This window comes from Saccostrea cucullata, unplaced genomic scaffold (genome assembly GCF_032062105.1).
Source record: "Saccostrea cucullata isolate Sc308-1 unplaced genomic scaffold, CSIRO_AGI_Scuc_v1 ctg1483, whole genome shotgun sequence".
NCBI classification, from domain to species: Eukaryota; Metazoa; Mollusca; class Bivalvia; order Ostreida; family Ostreidae; genus Saccostrea; species Saccostrea cuccullata.
This window is the reverse complement of record NW_026932763.1, coordinates 489,211-507,117: the sequence shown is the minus strand read 5'-3', so window position 1 is coordinate 507,117 and position 17,907 is coordinate 489,211. Positions and strand designations below refer to the sequence as shown.

The 17,907-nt window shown below is 32.1% G+C and overlaps 1 protein-coding gene across 1 annotated transcript in view; it reads left to right on the top strand.

The window, feature by feature from the left end:
- The window catches only part of LOC134236038 (receptor-type tyrosine-protein phosphatase epsilon-like), a 38,117-nt gene that overhangs the window by 11,225 nt on the left and 8,985 nt on the right, over positions 1-17,907 (top strand). The window contains exons 2-9 of the mRNA XM_062718223.1: positions 13,573-13,710; positions 13,886-14,026; positions 14,359-14,493; positions 15,317-15,420; positions 15,523-15,635; positions 15,776-15,831; positions 17,049-17,344; positions 17,606-17,693. Coding sequence (XP_062574207.1) covers positions 14,367-14,493; positions 15,317-15,420; positions 15,523-15,635; positions 15,776-15,831; positions 17,049-17,344; positions 17,606-17,693 — 784 coding nt within the window. The 5' untranslated portion in view covers positions 13,573-13,710; positions 13,886-14,026; positions 14,359-14,366. The remainder of the gene's footprint in view (positions 1-13,572; positions 13,711-13,885; positions 14,027-14,358; positions 14,494-15,316; positions 15,421-15,522; positions 15,636-15,775; positions 15,832-17,048; positions 17,345-17,605; positions 17,694-17,907) is intronic.

The following is a 17,907-nucleotide window of genomic DNA, read 5'->3' as shown; positions in this document are numbered from 1 at the left end:
ATGACGTATATTTTCATCCGATAAAAGGCAAAACCGGCCCGGAGAAAAATACGGAATTATTTTAATTTTACTGAGCCAACCCAAAAGATTTAAAATGAAAAGCAAATAAATTTATTCTTTATCTATTTTGTCTGGGAAATGCATTATAACAGAAAAAAAATTGTGAAAGGTTTTTTCTAGAAGGAAAGGGGGGGGGGGGGGGGGGCGTTGGGTTAAACAGAGTAGAACTTTATATACAATCTATTAATTAATTACTAACAAATTCTTTTGACTTAATGTACGCATGGGGGATAAGGAAGCATACAAAATATTCTACCATGACTAAATCAGTGCTACATTATGACGTCATAGTAGGCGAGATGACGTCAATTCTAGAACACAAGTTTTCGTAATATTGGTATTTAGAGATGTAATCTAACTCTAGAAAATGAATAGAAACGTGTAAACATTAACAACAATGAAATGTTCCTACTTTGTTATGCTGTATTTTTTCATTTTGATTAAAATCTACCACCGGTGACGTCATATGTGTACATCAAGTAACTTTGGAATTGATGATGTCGTGTAAAGAGAATTTGGCTAAGACAGCATGAACAAAGATACGTAAAATGGAGTTTAAAAAGCAAATATCGTGAATATCTTGTGAAATTCATATGGAGTATAGTTAATAAAACAGGTATGCTAATTTATTTTCATTGATTATATTCTCTTTCGAAGACAGTCAGCTATATACGTATCCCGGTCGGATTTTCCTCTGTCATTTGTGACGAAAATAATGCATTAGAACAACAATAAGCTGCATATTTCAAAACATAAAATTTGTACAGATAGATCGTTTTCCTTCTAAAATACTTGGAAAGTGCTGCTAGAATCCCGAGTTAAATATGGTTTTACGAAAAATCTCGGTTCATATGTAAAAAATTCAAAACATCGGGTAAGGTTTTTTGCGAATGTGTGGAATAATTATTTTACTGACGAAACAGTGGGATTCTAGCAGCACTTTTTAGGCAAAATAGATGTTTTTCAACTACATCATTTACTCAAAAAAAATATTAAACTCCGGGGTATTGTTGTTCTGTTAGCTTTTTTATTAAGGAAAATTTCGATATTAATAGAAGTCACGTGATGCCGTGCATGTCGTTGCGTTAGACACTCTTTTATCTCTATGCAAGAGATAATAATAGTTTACATTTGTCAGCGGTTTTGGTAAATTATCAAACTTAGTTTTCTTTAAAAAGTCTACATTTCCCGGAAAATGACTTATATGCTTCCTTAACATACCCGCGTACATTTAAATTTATCTTTTGATATATATAATTGAAATTGCAATTTTACTTCAGTATAACAAGGACAGATAAGTGAACACTGTTTCATATGATTCTCATATGATCGCCGTTTCATATGATTCTCATATGATCACAGTCAAAACATTCGTATGAATTTTACCTGAGTATAACAAGGACAAATTAGTGAACATTGTTTCATATAATTCTCATATGTTCAGTTTCATATGATTCTCATATGATTATTGTCAGAATATTCATATGATTCTCATATGCAGGATCTTTCATATGAGAATCATATGTATATAACTTCATATGATTCACATATGTATGATCATATGATTGTCATATGATTGGCCACATATGATTGTCATACGATTGTAATACATATACATATGATTTTCATATGATCCACATATGATATTCATATGAAAGACAATGCATATGTGGATCATATGTGGCTAAATTGCCTATGTATTATATTTATTCCTCCTTATGCAAAATGTTAAGCGTATTCATAAAATATTTTCATTTTGACACAATGTTTCATGGTTTTCACATTTTCGAGTAAAGAATCACCTCCTTTTTATTTTCTCCTCAACCTCTTTTCTTTATCAGGATTATTCCTATTTGACAATATCTTTTTTAAAAATCATTCAAAACAAATACATGTACATGAAGGCTAATAATTGAAAGCGGGTATCCAGTTTATTAACTTGAACTCCATGTAATACAATTAATGTACCATTCTTTTATTGATATATTGCTGTAAATAATACAGCTTGTAGCGCACAGTTTTATGGAGAAATTTGCTCTCTGAAATGCGGTAACTGTAGTAACGGAGTGACTTGTCACCATATCAACGGAAATTGTCCAAATGGATGTGACGTCGGGATTTATGGAGATAAATGCCAAACACGTAAGTTTTTCTCGATGTTCACTTACATGGGTTTTCTAATACATCTGAATTCTAGCAGCAACTATTTCTGGCTTTTTTTTCAGAAGGCTTCAGCAAGGTTCCTTCTGAACAATAAATTGATCCTTTATTTTCGTAGAGCAATTGTAAACAGCTAATTATCTCTTTTTTATTTAAAATCCTCAATACTTGATATCTCGATTACTTATTTTAGTGGGAGTCTTTTGCGATAGAGGTAGAAAATGTCTGTTTGGTTCATGCAAATGTGATATTGAATACAATACAAGATCGATCATTTTAGAATTTATAAAAACAGATAAGTAAACTAGAGGTACTGCGAGTATTGAGCCCACTAAATGATATCCCCCGCTTCCCAAACAAGTATCATGGAAGTTTCCATGTTTTTCTGTGGGAAACCAAAAATATGTGTCGGATCAAAAAATGATTGAGATTTGAGAGGAGCCAATCCTAACATGTTACATTTTTTTTACGATAATTTTAACTAAGCGGACTCTTCTTATTTAAATTTTCATTGCAAATCGTCACATTTAATACTGATAAAATGTTCTAATTTTTTTTTATTTGACAATCTGCTATTTGGAACTTAAATCTTTGTAATACATTGTACAATGTTTTTTCGGCGTAAAATTGTTCGAATCATTCGATTGCTACATGTACTATTGTAAACAATGCCATGTGCCCCAGATAATTACGAGATTTAGAGCTTTCTTGACTCCCCTAAAAATGAGTGTAGTAAAGTAGAAAACCGCGAGGTACTCGCGATATTACGTATTACCTTTGCATATTTAAGTACAATTTATATTTTATTGACTTACTAGCTTTTTTTTGGAAGACAATGCTTTTCTCTTACTCGTGTCCATGAAAAATGATTACCTAAATATAATTTTGATAGCATGTCCAGTTGGTTGGCACGGCCATAACTGTTCTCAGATGTGTAGTAATTGTGATGAATGTGACAGATTCAGGGGACATTGTACATCTCCCTGTAAGCCTGGATGGGAGGGACCCTTTTGTACTGACGGTAATTCTTTTTTTAACATTCATACTGCATTTTTAGCTCACCTGAGCTGAAAGCTCAAGTGAGCTTTTCTTATCACATTTTGTCCGTCTGTCCGTCCGTCCGTGTTTACGAGAGTGCATTTATTTTGATTTTTTCATGCCAAGATTGTACTTATTGGGTACTTTTTGCTTTCCAATAAGAAGTGTCGCTGAATATGCTTAAAACACCCTAATTGGGTATTTGCAGGTTAGTACCCAACAAAAGTTGGACACGACGATTTGTCCAAAAAAGTTGCTTTCACGGACGCACCGTGTTTTGTGTTTCAGTTTTACATTCGGAATTCTCAAGAGTTCCGAAAATCAACTTCCGTTGATCCTGATCATAACAACATTTGTTTTCATGGAAAAAAATAATGGCGACTAAGAAACACTTTAATGTCAACAAGATTGTCTGATTGACAAGAGAAAAGGTAAGTTTATTCGATTAATATTTATCTATTGCTGGGTTTTTGTTTAAGGAATATTGATTTTAATGTAATTTTGAAAACAATTGTGCACAAAATTAAAATAGATGTATCGGAACAATTAATCCTAAGTTGCACTTGTATGTATTTTGAATTTTCTCTGTCTTTTTAACTCTCTTGAGGGCGAGAAGTATTTAGTAAATGATCGTATATTGTTAGATAATCTTTAATAAATCGAAAGTGTTAATTATTTAATTTATATTATAATCAACTAAGTATATTCTGACAATGTATATTGGAAAGGGAAATGAAAATTTTAACAATCGTGTGTTCATTAATCAGCTGTAAATTATCGGTTCATGTAGACAGTATTACAATCGCAAAGTGAGCTGAGATGATGATAAATAAGATAATTGACAACAACTAAATAATTGAATGTAAGTTTATCTCATCTGATATGTAAGAGATTCATTGTATTACTGAAAAACGTTCAGTCAAAACAGTGCTTCTTTCTGTATTTGATTTTGAGTGTCTGCTTTATTTAGATTTTTTAAAAATTATTGTTTTTGGCATTTGTTTTAACTAATTTAAAACAATACTGAAATTGATATAAGGCTACTATAACTATTTTACATGATGGGTGCGTAATTAGCATCGCACTACACCCGGGGCTTCCATTTTTGAGAATGGGGCTAGTGGCTTTCTACACTGAGGAATCCCCTTGGGCTATTAGGAATTTTAAAACACACATGTAATGCATGAAAAGCACCACCGGTATTTTCACTCTTTTTTGCTATTAAATTACCTTTATGGAAATATTCCAGACAGCATGCTCCTATTATCCATAAATCTCCACAACTGCATCCATTTTGCAGTACTACCAGACTGATTTACTTAAAAACGATCTTTTTTTCCTAATTTGAATTCCCCCCCTTTCCTTTTTTTAATATAGCAATATTTGCATGCACATATATGCCTCACATATATCTCATTATTAAATTTTATACATTTACTCAATCAGCTCAATGATAAGTGTCAAGCAATTATGTTGCGCTTTTTTATTTAAAGCCATATATGGCGTAACTGATCAAAAAATATATTTTTGAAAAATACAAAATAAAGTAAAGAAATATAGTTAATATATTTAAATTAAAGATTTTTATACAATTCGGAGCACGGAGAACACCCCGTTTCATCTAATAATACGATTTTATCTTCTCTGTAGTGTGTTATTTCAATCTTTTGTATTTTACGGATAATTTCTATCTTTATCATGTTTATATAAATTAATGATAAAAATAATAAGTTTTCATAATGTCAGTCTAATAATTTTCATTGTACATTCGCCATGTATGGCTTTAGATAATTCAAGATGAAAACAAAATGATTTTTGCTTTGTTTTAATTAGACGAACTAGTGAATGACCATAAAAGGAATATTTAAAATCTTTTTTCATTTTTTTTCAAATCATTAATTTATATATGATTAAATTTTACTAGCGAAAATTGAATTAAACTTTAATTTTAAAAAGAATCATCTGTAGGTAATACCCTGATTTCACGATGAACTTTTTTTCAATGTTACTTTTTAATTTTTGCCTCTATATTTGGGCTTGTCACTTTTTACTCGGGGATAGTAACTTTATTGCCACCAAGCTGTGGATTAGTACTTGATTTCCTTTATTGCACAGCGATGACTATGATTTAATAGCACAAAAAGCTAATGTGTTTACGTATGTGAATTTATATGATTAATGCTTATTTGTGATTTTAGGATAAGTGGAGATAATGATTCCTTTTTTCCGTTGATATTTCATAAAAATTTTCCTAAGCATTATGTTAAAATAAATTGTGAACATTGCAGAGAACACACTCATCAGAAGATGATCCTCAGAAATAGGACAATTGTATGTAATCAGTAAAATGATCAGGAATACTTCATGCCAACCATAAGATTTTTAGAGACATTTTCGCTTTTTAAATTAGAAGAAATAGAGGGAAAAACTTGTACATACTACATAACTACTAGGCAACCAACCTTTAACGGCAGGAAAGCTTTTGGTATGTGCAATACAGCTACATAAAACCTCTTCAGTATTCATGTTGAGTTTGAGAAAGTACCTTAGTATTTTTTCTAGTGTTTGCCAACATTTTCATGCAAACTGTTTGCTTGTTTGTACTATCATTTATTTTATATTCTTCAGATGCCCTTTACCTTTGACAGTTTTATATCATTAGTTTTAAGGGCATCTGAGGGTTGGTTCCAGAACTTAATTAATTGTTAAGTAAATACCGTGGTACTATTCGGTCATAGGTTATGTTTATACGTGTATAACATTTTGTTCTGATAGAGGTGGCATACAGGAAAAGAAACAATACTAGATATCACTTCAAAGGAATAAAATAGCTTTATCTTGTAGGTGTATTTTATTTAAGGATCACTACTTCGTGTCTGATGTGGTGAAAGTTATTCATATTCTGTTTGACTGTAATTTTTCATATTTTCAACTTCTATCCAGCTTAGTCAATTTTAATTAAATTTTGTGCAAAGCATACCCCAGAAAGGAGGGATGGAGTGTCAAGTGTGTCTCTGTCCCTGTCAATATAATTTCAAAGCAGTTAGTAAGGTTTGGGTCAATTTTAAATCCTCTTTAGCAGAATCATTTGGCTAAAAACAATACTTATGTGAAAACTTTATCATTAAGTGTAGAGATGTTTTTGAAGACTATGTACCCCTAATGTACTGATAGTGTTACATTAGAAGTCTAAAATTTGCAAGGAATAGGTGTAAAGTCTTTTTTTTAAAAATCTCTTTCATAACAATCAGAAACTAACAAACTGTCTAATTAATATGCAACATTGTTTTGTGTGTTGAATGATGATAGAATTATGGCAGATGGGGAGGGGGGGGGGGTAGGATGAAGATGCAGTTAGACATAGAAGAAACAAAAAAGAGTTGATAGAATTTAGTTTTTCTTCCATTTTATTTATCAAAACATATTTCTGAATAAGAAATATACTTCTACTTCTTGGTTGGGTTTGATCAACATAAAGGGTGATCTTACTGTAGTCAAGAAAAACATGTTTTATACGGCAAAGAAATGCCTTTATCTAATTACAGAATGAATAAAATGGACAGAGGCAGAACTGAAGGAGATGCATGAAATGAGGAATATTTCAAAGACTGCCTGAGCTTAACCACTGCTACTGGATAAACATATGGCAATATAAAAGAGCAGGGTCAATGGAGGTATCATACAGCATAGGCCATGAAAGACCCTGAAGAAGAAAGTATGGAAGAGAAACAAAAATAAAACCATTTTGACATTTATTGAAATATAGGATCAAAGCCTTTCATGTAAAATTTGGGCATGTAATGACTTTTCTCTTGCTCTAAGACTTATAACAGTGATGATTTGATTTAATATCTTTATCCCGATTTGTCGAAAAGATTTGGACACAGTGCATCAATTATTTTCAAGTTTTGATACAACGAATTCATTCATTGTACTTGTAACTGAGTTTTCTGGTGCGACACTGTTTAATCGGTTTCAAAACTAAGTTTGTGATTTCCAAACGAGATTAATGAGATACATGTAATATCTTTTAACATCGGTGACTATTAAATCCATTCAAATTTTATTATTACAGGGAAAATATGCATTGTACAAGTATCTGTAATAAACAGGATTATAGAAATTTTCCATATAATACAACACAATCTTAGCAACTGAAGGCAAATATTTTATCAAGGGTGTGATCTATTTATCAATATGGTTTTCAGCATCTTGCCCTACCCGTAATGACTTGCTCCAAGTTCCAATATTTGAATTTAAATTTTGCAAACATGGTTATAAAATTCTTTAAAAGCCAAATAGTTTAGGCACAAAATGCTTATATATTTCCTATCATTTGTAGAGTGTACACTGAATGAAATGTGGAATGTTAGAATTAAAGTATTAAATATGTTTTGGACTTATTTATGCTTATGCAGATAAATTTGAATTCAACTAGGGAAGGCAAATGTCATACTTATTGGGTTTGCAATCTAATGCAAGAGTATAAATATCCAAGACAAATTTGACAATTTTAATGAAGGGTATAAGTAACCCAAAAAGAATTGGACAAGTAAACATTACCTGTTGGGTTTTATTCTAATGTTGGGATGTAATATCAAATGTCCAATATCTATTGGGTTTTCTTTCTTATGAAAAAAAAATGAGTAACCCAAGAAGAAAGTCATATACCTTTTAATATATATACTATTGAAGGGATGAAGATATCCAAGAAGAATTGGACAGGTGTCCATTACATGTCGGGTAGTATTCTTATGAGGAGATTCTCAAGAAACCCAAGAATTAGACAAGTGTCCATTGCCTGTTGGGTGGGATGTAGATATCCAAGAGGAGTTGGACAGATGTCATTACCTGTTGGGTGGTATTCTGATGAAACGATTAAAAAAAAAACAAGAAGAATTGGACAAGTGTCCATTACCTGTTGTGTGAGATGTAGATATCCAAGAGGAGTTGGACAGGTGTCCATTACCTGTTGGGTTGTATTTTGATGATGCAATTCAAGAAACCCAAGAAGAATTGGACGTGTCCATTACCTGTTGGGTGGTATGTAGATATCCAAGAGGAGTTGGACAGGTGTCCATTACCTGCTGGGTTGTATTTTGATGAGGAGATTCAAGAAACCTAAAAAGAATTGGACAAGTATCTATATCCTGTTGGATAGGATGTAGATATCCAAGAGGAGTTGGACGGATGTCCATTACCTGTTGGGTGGTATTCTGATGAAACAATGCAAGAAACCCAAGAAGAATTGGGCAAGTGTCCATTACCTGTTGGGTGCGATGTAGATATCCAAGGGAGTTGGACAGGTGTCCATTACCTGTTGGGTTGTATTTTGATGAGGAGATTCAAGAAACCCAAGAAGAATTGGACGTGTCCATTACCTGTTGGGTGGTATGTAGATATCCAAGAGGAGTTGGACAGGTGTCCATTACCTGCTGGGTTGTATTTTGATGAGGAGATTCAAGAAACCTTAAAAGAATTAGACAAGTATCTGTATCCTGTTGGGTGGGATGTAGATATCCAAGAGGAGTTGGACGGATGTCCATTACCTGTTGGGTGGTATTCTGATGAAACAATGCAAGAAACCCAAGAAGAATTGGACAAGTGTCCATTACCTGTTGGGTGAGATGTAGATATCCAAGAGGAGTTGGACAGGTGTCCATTACCTGTTGGGTTGTATTTTGATGAGGAGATTCAAGAAACCCAAATAGAATTGGACAATGTACACATGTTCAATTGTTCTTGGGTAGTTTAATCCTTTCGTCAAAATACAACCCAACGGGTATTGGACACCTGTCCAATGCCTGTGGGATACCTTCATTCTGCCCAACATGTAATGGTCATTTGCTTATTATTAATTGGTCATGACTCAAAAAGGTTTCTCGCAGTTATGATAAGGCTGTCCGAAGGCTTCAAATGTCTTAAAAATTTACATTTTATTTTGAGCTTGATTATAATTTCAACATGCGATCCTTGTTAAAAATTGCAGTCAACTTGAGATAACAATTTAATCAGGTATTATAATAAAGCATTTCTGTGATGTCAGATGACTGTGTTGATCACGTGACGGACATTTTTGATATTCTTAAATGTTGCACAAAAATCTCCTCTGCACAAGTGCAAAACGAAATATTTGTGCAAAGTTTGTTACATAGATCAATTAATCGTTATCCCTTGTACATAAAAAGTGCTGGGGGCAGGTTTAATTTTTACTTCTTAAGAAAATATTTTACAATAAATTAAAATTACCAATGTAAAGAGGGGTATTTTCCACACTTTATCTTGATTTATACAAAAACGGATAAACTACGTACGATCCCCCAGCAAAATTCAGTTAAAAGACATACTTCTCTTTTAGATTCACGCAGAATATCTTCAATTTATCCTTGTCTTTCACTTGTGCCAGTCCAATATAAACACGATTCATAAATTCTAACTCTGTCTAAGAAAGTGTAAGGGGAGCGTTTCAAACATAATCTGCTGCTATTGCTTGAATATATGCATATCGGACAAGCAAAAGGAATAGACACATTTAAATATCAAATGTGAAACATTATAACAGCACACACAAATTAAAAAAAAACAACCCTTATTCTTAGATTAAACACATATCCCCATAATAAATCTACATGCCGTGTAATAATTATGACATTTTCCCCGTCATGTCAGCTCAAGTATGCAGTGACTTGACGTCATATTCTATTATGACGTTATATCTAGGTAGTTCAGAAAAGTAACTACAGTTTGAACAGTTTGATATTTAACGGGCAGCCTTATCCTAGCTGCGCTCCTTAAATACTTATTTTTGTTATTCAAGAAAGGTTGAACAGAGTCTGAGATGTGTTGAGTTTAGTTTGCACAATTCAGTTTTTTTTTGAACTTAGGTATTCATATATTTTAATATTAGATATTTTGAAATGTACAGGTGTATATCCTTATTGCTAAGAACAAATTAGTTAGATGTTACAATAAAAGAGCTATATCACGGAAATTGACAAAAATATGGGTTCAAAACCAAATGTTTTCAGTCTTGTCTGAATTTACCAGCAAATATTAAATATATGATAAATTTGGAATGAAAAAACAATAAGAAAAAAACCAATAAAATACGGACACGAGGATTAATATCCAATGAGGTTTGAACAGTAACTACCCAAATAATGCTCTCTCGTGTGTACACTTTTTTGTATCCAATAAGCAGTATCCAATAGGACTTGGACTTGATGTACCCAATATATAACCAAATGTGTGTCCGTCCGTCTGTCTGTCTGTCTGTCTGTCTGTCTGTCTGTAAACTTGTCACATTTTCGACTTCTTCTCAAGAACCGCTGGGCCAATTTCAACTAAACTTACCACAAAGTATCCTTCGGTGAAGGGGATTCAAGTTTGTTCAAATGAAGGGCCAGGCCCTCATTCAAGGGGGAGATAACTGGGAATTAATGAACATTTGGGGGTATATTTTAAAAATCTTCTTTTCAAGAACCACTGTGCCGGGAAAGATGAAACGTATGGGGAAACATCCTCAGGTAGTGTAGATTCAAGTTTGTTCAAATCATGACCCCCGGGGGTAGGGCGGGGCCAAAATGGCCGACCAAAGTTTTACGTAGAAATATATAGGAAAATTCTTTAAAAATCTTCTTCTCAAAAATGACAAAGCCATAATTCATCATATTTATCAGGAAGCATGTTCAGGAAGTGTAGATTCAAGTTTATTCAAATCATGACCCCCCGGGGGTAGGGCTGGGCTAAAATGGCCGACCAAACTTTTACATAGAAAGATATAGGAATTTTTTTTAAAAAATCTTCTTCCAAAATTCATCATCTTAATATGGAACCATGCTCATGTAGTGTAGATTCAAGTTTGTTAAAATCATGACCCCCGGGGGTAGGGCGGGGTCAAAATGGCCGACCAAAGTTTTACATAGAAATATAAAGGATAATTCTTTAAAAATCCTCTCCTCAAGAATGACAAAGCCATAATTCATCATATTTATATGGAAGCATGTTCATACAGTGTAGATTCAAGTTTATTCAAATCATGACCCCCGGTGGAAGGGCGGGGCCAAAATGGCCGACCAAAGTTTTACATAGAAATAAATAGTAAAATTCTTTAAACATATTCTTCTCAAGAATAACAAAACCATTATTCATCATATTTATATGGAAGCATGCTTAAGTAGTGTAGATTCAAATCTGTTCAAATCATGACCCCAAGGGGTATGGCGGGGCCAAAATGACCGATGGAAGTTTTTAAAGATATACAGGAAAATTCTTTAAAAATCATTTCTAAAAAGTAGCAAATCCATGATTGGTCATGGGACTATTTTTGGATTTAAATTTTACAATAAAAAGCCATTTTCTACTTTTTCCTACCCTTAGTGCCCAGGTGAGCGATGTCGCCCATGGGCCTCTTGTTACGTTATATATCAGTCAAATAACACTCGAGATGCTAAAAAATGGATCAATATTAAACAAATATTTTTCACCACTCTTTTCTATGCCAAAACAATCTGACTATGACTTACAAAAAAATTTTGTTTTATGGGCAGAATTTATTAAATGCCCAGTCTTACATCCCAAACCTCTTGGCTGAATTTTTCCCAAAATGCTACTTTAAAACATTTTTTTTGCCTGAGAGACAACACAACTATTTTATTTCATACATTTCACAAATCAGTCGGTTTCTTCTGCCTGAGATGTAAATGTAACTGACAGAAAAATATGTCTTTTTTTTAAGTTTTCTATATTGTGTATAAATGTTCTTCTCATACAAATTCAAATATCTGAGTTGGAAAAGGTTATACATATACATCTTGCATGAATACACTGCAGTTGAAAATAATATTTATCTTACTGAAGATTTTTTTTTTTAGATACTCGATGTTATTAACTTGATGAGTCATTCATGAGTGTGATATTTTGATTATCAAAAATTGTATAATTAGTTTGTAGTGCACAGTTTTACGGAGTAAACTGCTCTGTGACATGCGGTAACTGTACAAACGGAGTGACTTGTAACCATGTCAACGGAAGCTGTACAGACGGATGTGATGTCGGGGTCTATGGAGAAAAATGTCAAACACGTAATATAATAAATTACATAATTAGCTGAATATCATTTTTCACTAAGTTGTTAATTATTGTTTAAATGATCGCTCGTTTGTTTTTCTCAGGAGAAAGTGACTATAACTCAATTTAAAAGTCTGATATTCAAAACAATTTTAATTGGTCATACAGAATTTTGCAAAGTGTACAAAAAGATTTTAATGTTTTTAAACATTTATTTTAAAGACTTAAAATGTACCCTACTACAAATTTAAAATTTTACGCAGGTTCAAGATATGGGCAGAATTGAAAGCATACTTTATATTATTTTAAAGACGAGGGTCTTACTTAATATACAAATTGATGTTTCTTTTCATGGAATAAAATTTTAAAAAAATGAAATTGTGTGCTTTCTCAGCGATTTCATAAGATTTGAAATAAGAATTAATTGATTTCATAATGTATTTCCTGTACTTATTTCTTGCACAAAACAAGACAAAAGAAGTCTTTTCTCTACCAAATAAACCCTTCTTTTGCTTTACGTAATTGCAATATTATTTATAACAGATATAGACAATTCTACTATATATTCTTTTACAGTATAATGACATGATGATATGCGTTAGAACAAAATTATCGACATTTTAAAAAAAAATCACCATTCGCTAAATATGAACTATTTTTTTAGCATGTCCAGAAGGTTGGCACGGACGTAACTGTTCTGAGATATGTAGTAATTGTGATGAATGTGACAGATTTTCTGGACAATGTACATCTCCTTGTTACTCTGGATGGCAAGGACTCTTTTGCAAAGATGGTAATACTTTTCCCTTATTTATAATAAAAACATTCATTATAATTTTTCAAGTAGGTATTAAACCATGAAATTATATTTTTTTTTCAATTCTTCCCAAAAGCGTATTGTTTTATTGTGATACATTGACATGTACATATTTATAAATTTCACTGATTAATGATGGCACTAGTGATGTGCACATCTTTTTAACTTCTATATTTATAGCTGGTAGCTTTAGCAATGCTTAAAAAAAGATGTTGCCCAAGTTTACAAAAAATCTTTTTTTGTTTATTGTTATGGATTTTTTATCAAAACATCATTTTCAATATTTTCAAATCTTTATTATTCAATTACTCATTTTTACACTAAAAGACATGTCAGATGTTTATTTACTTTTTTGGTACGTAAACGGTGGATTTGTAACAGATCATGTATAACTTTTCTTAAACAAATTGTGAAACTATCATAAATAGAGTGTGATGATAGCAGATATGGTCAAAATTGCGAACAGACCTGTGGAACGTGTCTGGGATATAAACAATGTCACCACATCAATGGATCGTGTCTTGAAGGATGTGATGTAGGATTTGAAGGAGATAATTGCACAACTGGTACTTATTGATGTAACGCATTTTTAAAAAACAATATAGATGCTTTTCATAAACTTTAGCAAAAATGCAAAGATATGAAAGTAATTTTTCGACAGATTTTTTTTCAGTGTTGAAAGTTTTACATATATATATATACAAATAAAATAAAATGAATATAATTATAATGTCATTCAAGGTTGTTCAAGTGGAAAATTCGGCATTAATTGTAAATATGATTGCAATGAGAAATGTGGCGTTCCGTATGAATGCAACGTAACGACAGGGGAGTGTGAGGGTGGATGTCAACCAGGTTGGGAGGGACTTCAATGTACAAAGGGTATATCATCATTTTTTATAATATTATGTATTTTTCTCCTTATACAATGACTAGATAGAGATAACCTTGAAAATATTAGTAAGTTTAATATTTAATTAAGTTAATAAAGTGCTGAATATGTGAAGAAATCAATGATTAAATTGATATAAATGAACATCTTAAAATTTGCTAAACATGTTTGCACATGTACTAATTAAAATTATTTCCTTGACTTTCCCCCCTGATTTTTTGTCAAATCTGAGAATCCAAAGAAATCTTACAATATATGGATTAGAATTTCCAATGACATTTATTCATTTATTCCTTATTTTTAAAGATTTTTATTTCCATAGAGTGCAAAATGAACAAGTATGGTCCTGGCTGCAATTTATCATGTGGTTATTGTCTGAACACAACATGTCATCATATTAACGGAACATGCCCGTATGGATGTAGTAATGGATACGTAAACCTAAACTGCACAACAAGTAAGTTTGAATAATGTTAAAATAATGATTTTGTATATAAAGATCAGTGAAACCACAAGTTGATGAAACAATGATTTCATTAATCTCGTTTAAAGTCATCATTTTATAAGTTCTTTTGTCGATACAATGATCTTTTGAGCAAATACAAATTATCATTGGGTCAAATGCATTCTGACGTTTTTTATATACTTATTGTTAGTCGATTATTGATACATGTACATTTAATTGATGAAGGATTTTTCTGTAAAATCCCGATCATGAGAAAGGGCACATGCGGGTCTGACAAGTGGGCAGGTGATGCTTACTCCTCTATGGCAACTGATCCCATGTAATTCTATTAAATAGAAGAAATGAATAATATACTTGTATTATACTGTTTCCAACTGAAAGTCAGAAAGAATGTTGATGTAATATCTTTGCATACATGAAGTCTTTCAAAGGGAGATAATTATTATTTTTGCACATCTTTATGTTTTATTGTCATTATCCTAAATGCGTTCATATTCTTACTTCTTGTTACATTTACTTTCGATTTTATTACACACATGCTCCTTAGGAAGGCGTATTTTATTTTTTACAATTGTTTGTCCGTCTGTATGTCCTTTTTTTCTCCGTAACAAATCCATGCAGTTTGTTTTTAAGCCACTAATACTCTTTGATAATACTTAAAATTTTGGGATTCATTTTTGTAAACATTCGATGTTAATTCCTTCTGTTTATCCTTGTGTCTATTCATACTTTTTTTAAAATTACACTCGTATGTTTTAACATTGTCAAAGCGAAGGTATTGATAGTGAACAATTGCACACTGACTTTTTTTCAGAATGTAGTCCGGGGAAATATGGCTTTCAGTGTATGGATAACTGCAGAGAAACTTGTATGAATAACATTTGTGACCCAGTTAATGGTAACTGTGATGAAGTAAAGGTAATGCTAATACAAATGCCACTTTGTAACAAAACTTGAAAACTAAGAGAATTGCAAAATATTTGCTGATTGCACTTTCATGTCTTTGAATTTACTTTCCAGGATACTTTACTTGGTGGTAGTAATGATGACAATATAGGGTTGATCGTTGGCGGAATTGCAGGATTGGTCATCGCTATTTTAGTTATAGTGATAGTGGTTGTCGTTTTTAAAAGGTTATTTTCTGGTTTAAGTTCTTCAGAATGTTCCTTTCATGAAAATTACTAAACTTGATATATACAATATCCACATTGTTTGGAGAATCATACTTATTACTTTTTATACAATAAACACAGTTTTCGTTTATTTTTTTTAGACGCAGTGTACGAAAAACAGAAAGAAAAGGTGGATTAGAAAAAGGAGCAAGTAGTTGTGAGAATTTGTTATTTTTTTTTACGCAGCTAGGATAAGGCTGTCCGTAAAATATCAAACTGTTCAAACTGTACTTATTTCGCTGAACTACCTAGATATGACGTCATAATAGAATATGACGTCTGGTCACTGCATACTTGAGCTGACATGACGGGGAAAGTGTCATAATTATTACATGACACGTAGATTAATTTTGGGGACTTGTTATTTAATTCAAGTGTAAGGATTGTTTTTTAACCTCGAGTTTGCTGTTATTATTTGAACATTTGAAATTTAAATATCCCTATTCCTTTTGCTTGTCCGATATGCACATATTCAAACAACAGCAAAAATAAAGTGTGATGCGCTCCCCTTACCCGTCCGTAGACAGAGTTAAAATTTATGAAGCGTGTTTATATTGGACTGGCACAAGTGATAAACAACGACAAATTGAAGATATGTTATGTGAATCTACAAGAGAAATATGTCCTTTAACTGAATTTTGCTGGGGGATTGTGTGTAGTTTATCCTTTTTTGTATAAATCGCGATAAAGAGTGGAAAATACCCCTTTTTATGTTGGTAAGTTGAATTTCTCGTAAAATATTTTCTAACCGAGTATAAATTAAACCTGCCCCCAGCACTTTCTATGTACTAGAGATCGCGATGAATTGATCTATGTAATAAACTTTGCACAATATTTTTGTTTTGCACTTGTGCCGAAACGATTTTTGTGCAACAATTAGGAATATCATAAATCTCCGTCACGTGAACAACACAGTCATGTGACATCACAAAAATGCTGTAAAATAAAACTTGACTAAACTATTATTTCAAGTTGACTGCAATTTCAAACAAGGATTACATATTATACTGTAAACGTATTACATTTAGCGGTGTATTCTATTTAGCGATTTTGGCGGAAAGCAGAGTCCGCTAATTCAAGTACATCGCTAAATGTCCTGTATATTAACGCTTATAACAAAAAACTTCAGACAGCGCTAAATCAAATCCACGCTAACTTGTTGAAAATTGAAATTCCGCCAAATATCGTACACGCCAAATGTAATATATTTACAGTAATTAAAATCTAACTCGGAATGAAATGTATATTTTCAAGGCATTTTAAGCCTTCGGACAGCCTTATCATAACTGCGTATCTTGGTGTAGTCTTTTATTTCTAATAGTCGATACTAAACCTTTATGACACTCACCATGATTGCGTATTTATTTCTTTCAGCTGAAAAGAGAATGCTAGGGACGGGCTTCGGTAGCATTGGTTCAGAACCAGAACCTCCTTTTAGCCGTGAAAATACATATCTGGAAACAGATGATGAAAAACGGTCGAAACAACAGAAGAAGAGTGATGATCATGAAGTGGATGTAGATGACGATGAGAAAATACACTCAGAAAATCCATATGGGGATTTTTATGCAAACGAACCAATGATTCGTGAGATACCCTTAAATCAGCTTGAATCCGTCATTGCTGAAAATAGAAAAAATGGAGATGACGGTTTTAAGAAAGAATATGCGGTGAGGATACGCATGAAAAATCTCTTTATAAAGGGTTTAAATTTTATTGTCTGTGTATTATATTAATGACGCACAGATTGTAATTAACGCATGCTTATTAATTCATTTTTTTCTTCTATAAACCCCATAGTATCAAGATATCTATTGCGTAGTTTTTAGCAGAGTTTCAAGAAAATATGCCTGATGATAATATTAGACAGTAAATACAAAGATGCCTTACGCATTTTTTCTTCTTAAAATGTACATATTCTATATTTACAGACATTACCATATGGAGAAATATACAAGTGTGACGCCGGAAAGAGTGAAGAAAATATGATTAAAAATAGATTTAAAACAACTTTCCCCTGTTAGTATTAGCAAATCAAGAAATGAGTTTTATACATATTGTTTATATCGTTAAAAAAGAAAGTTATCTTATTCCTCTTGTGCTGTCATCTTTTTTTTTTTCTTTAAATGAGAAGATAAAATGAATTATATTTACTAACAATCATTAAATCGATACCTGATTTGTATTCATATTAAATTTACTTAATTTTAATCAATTAAAATTGTCTATATTT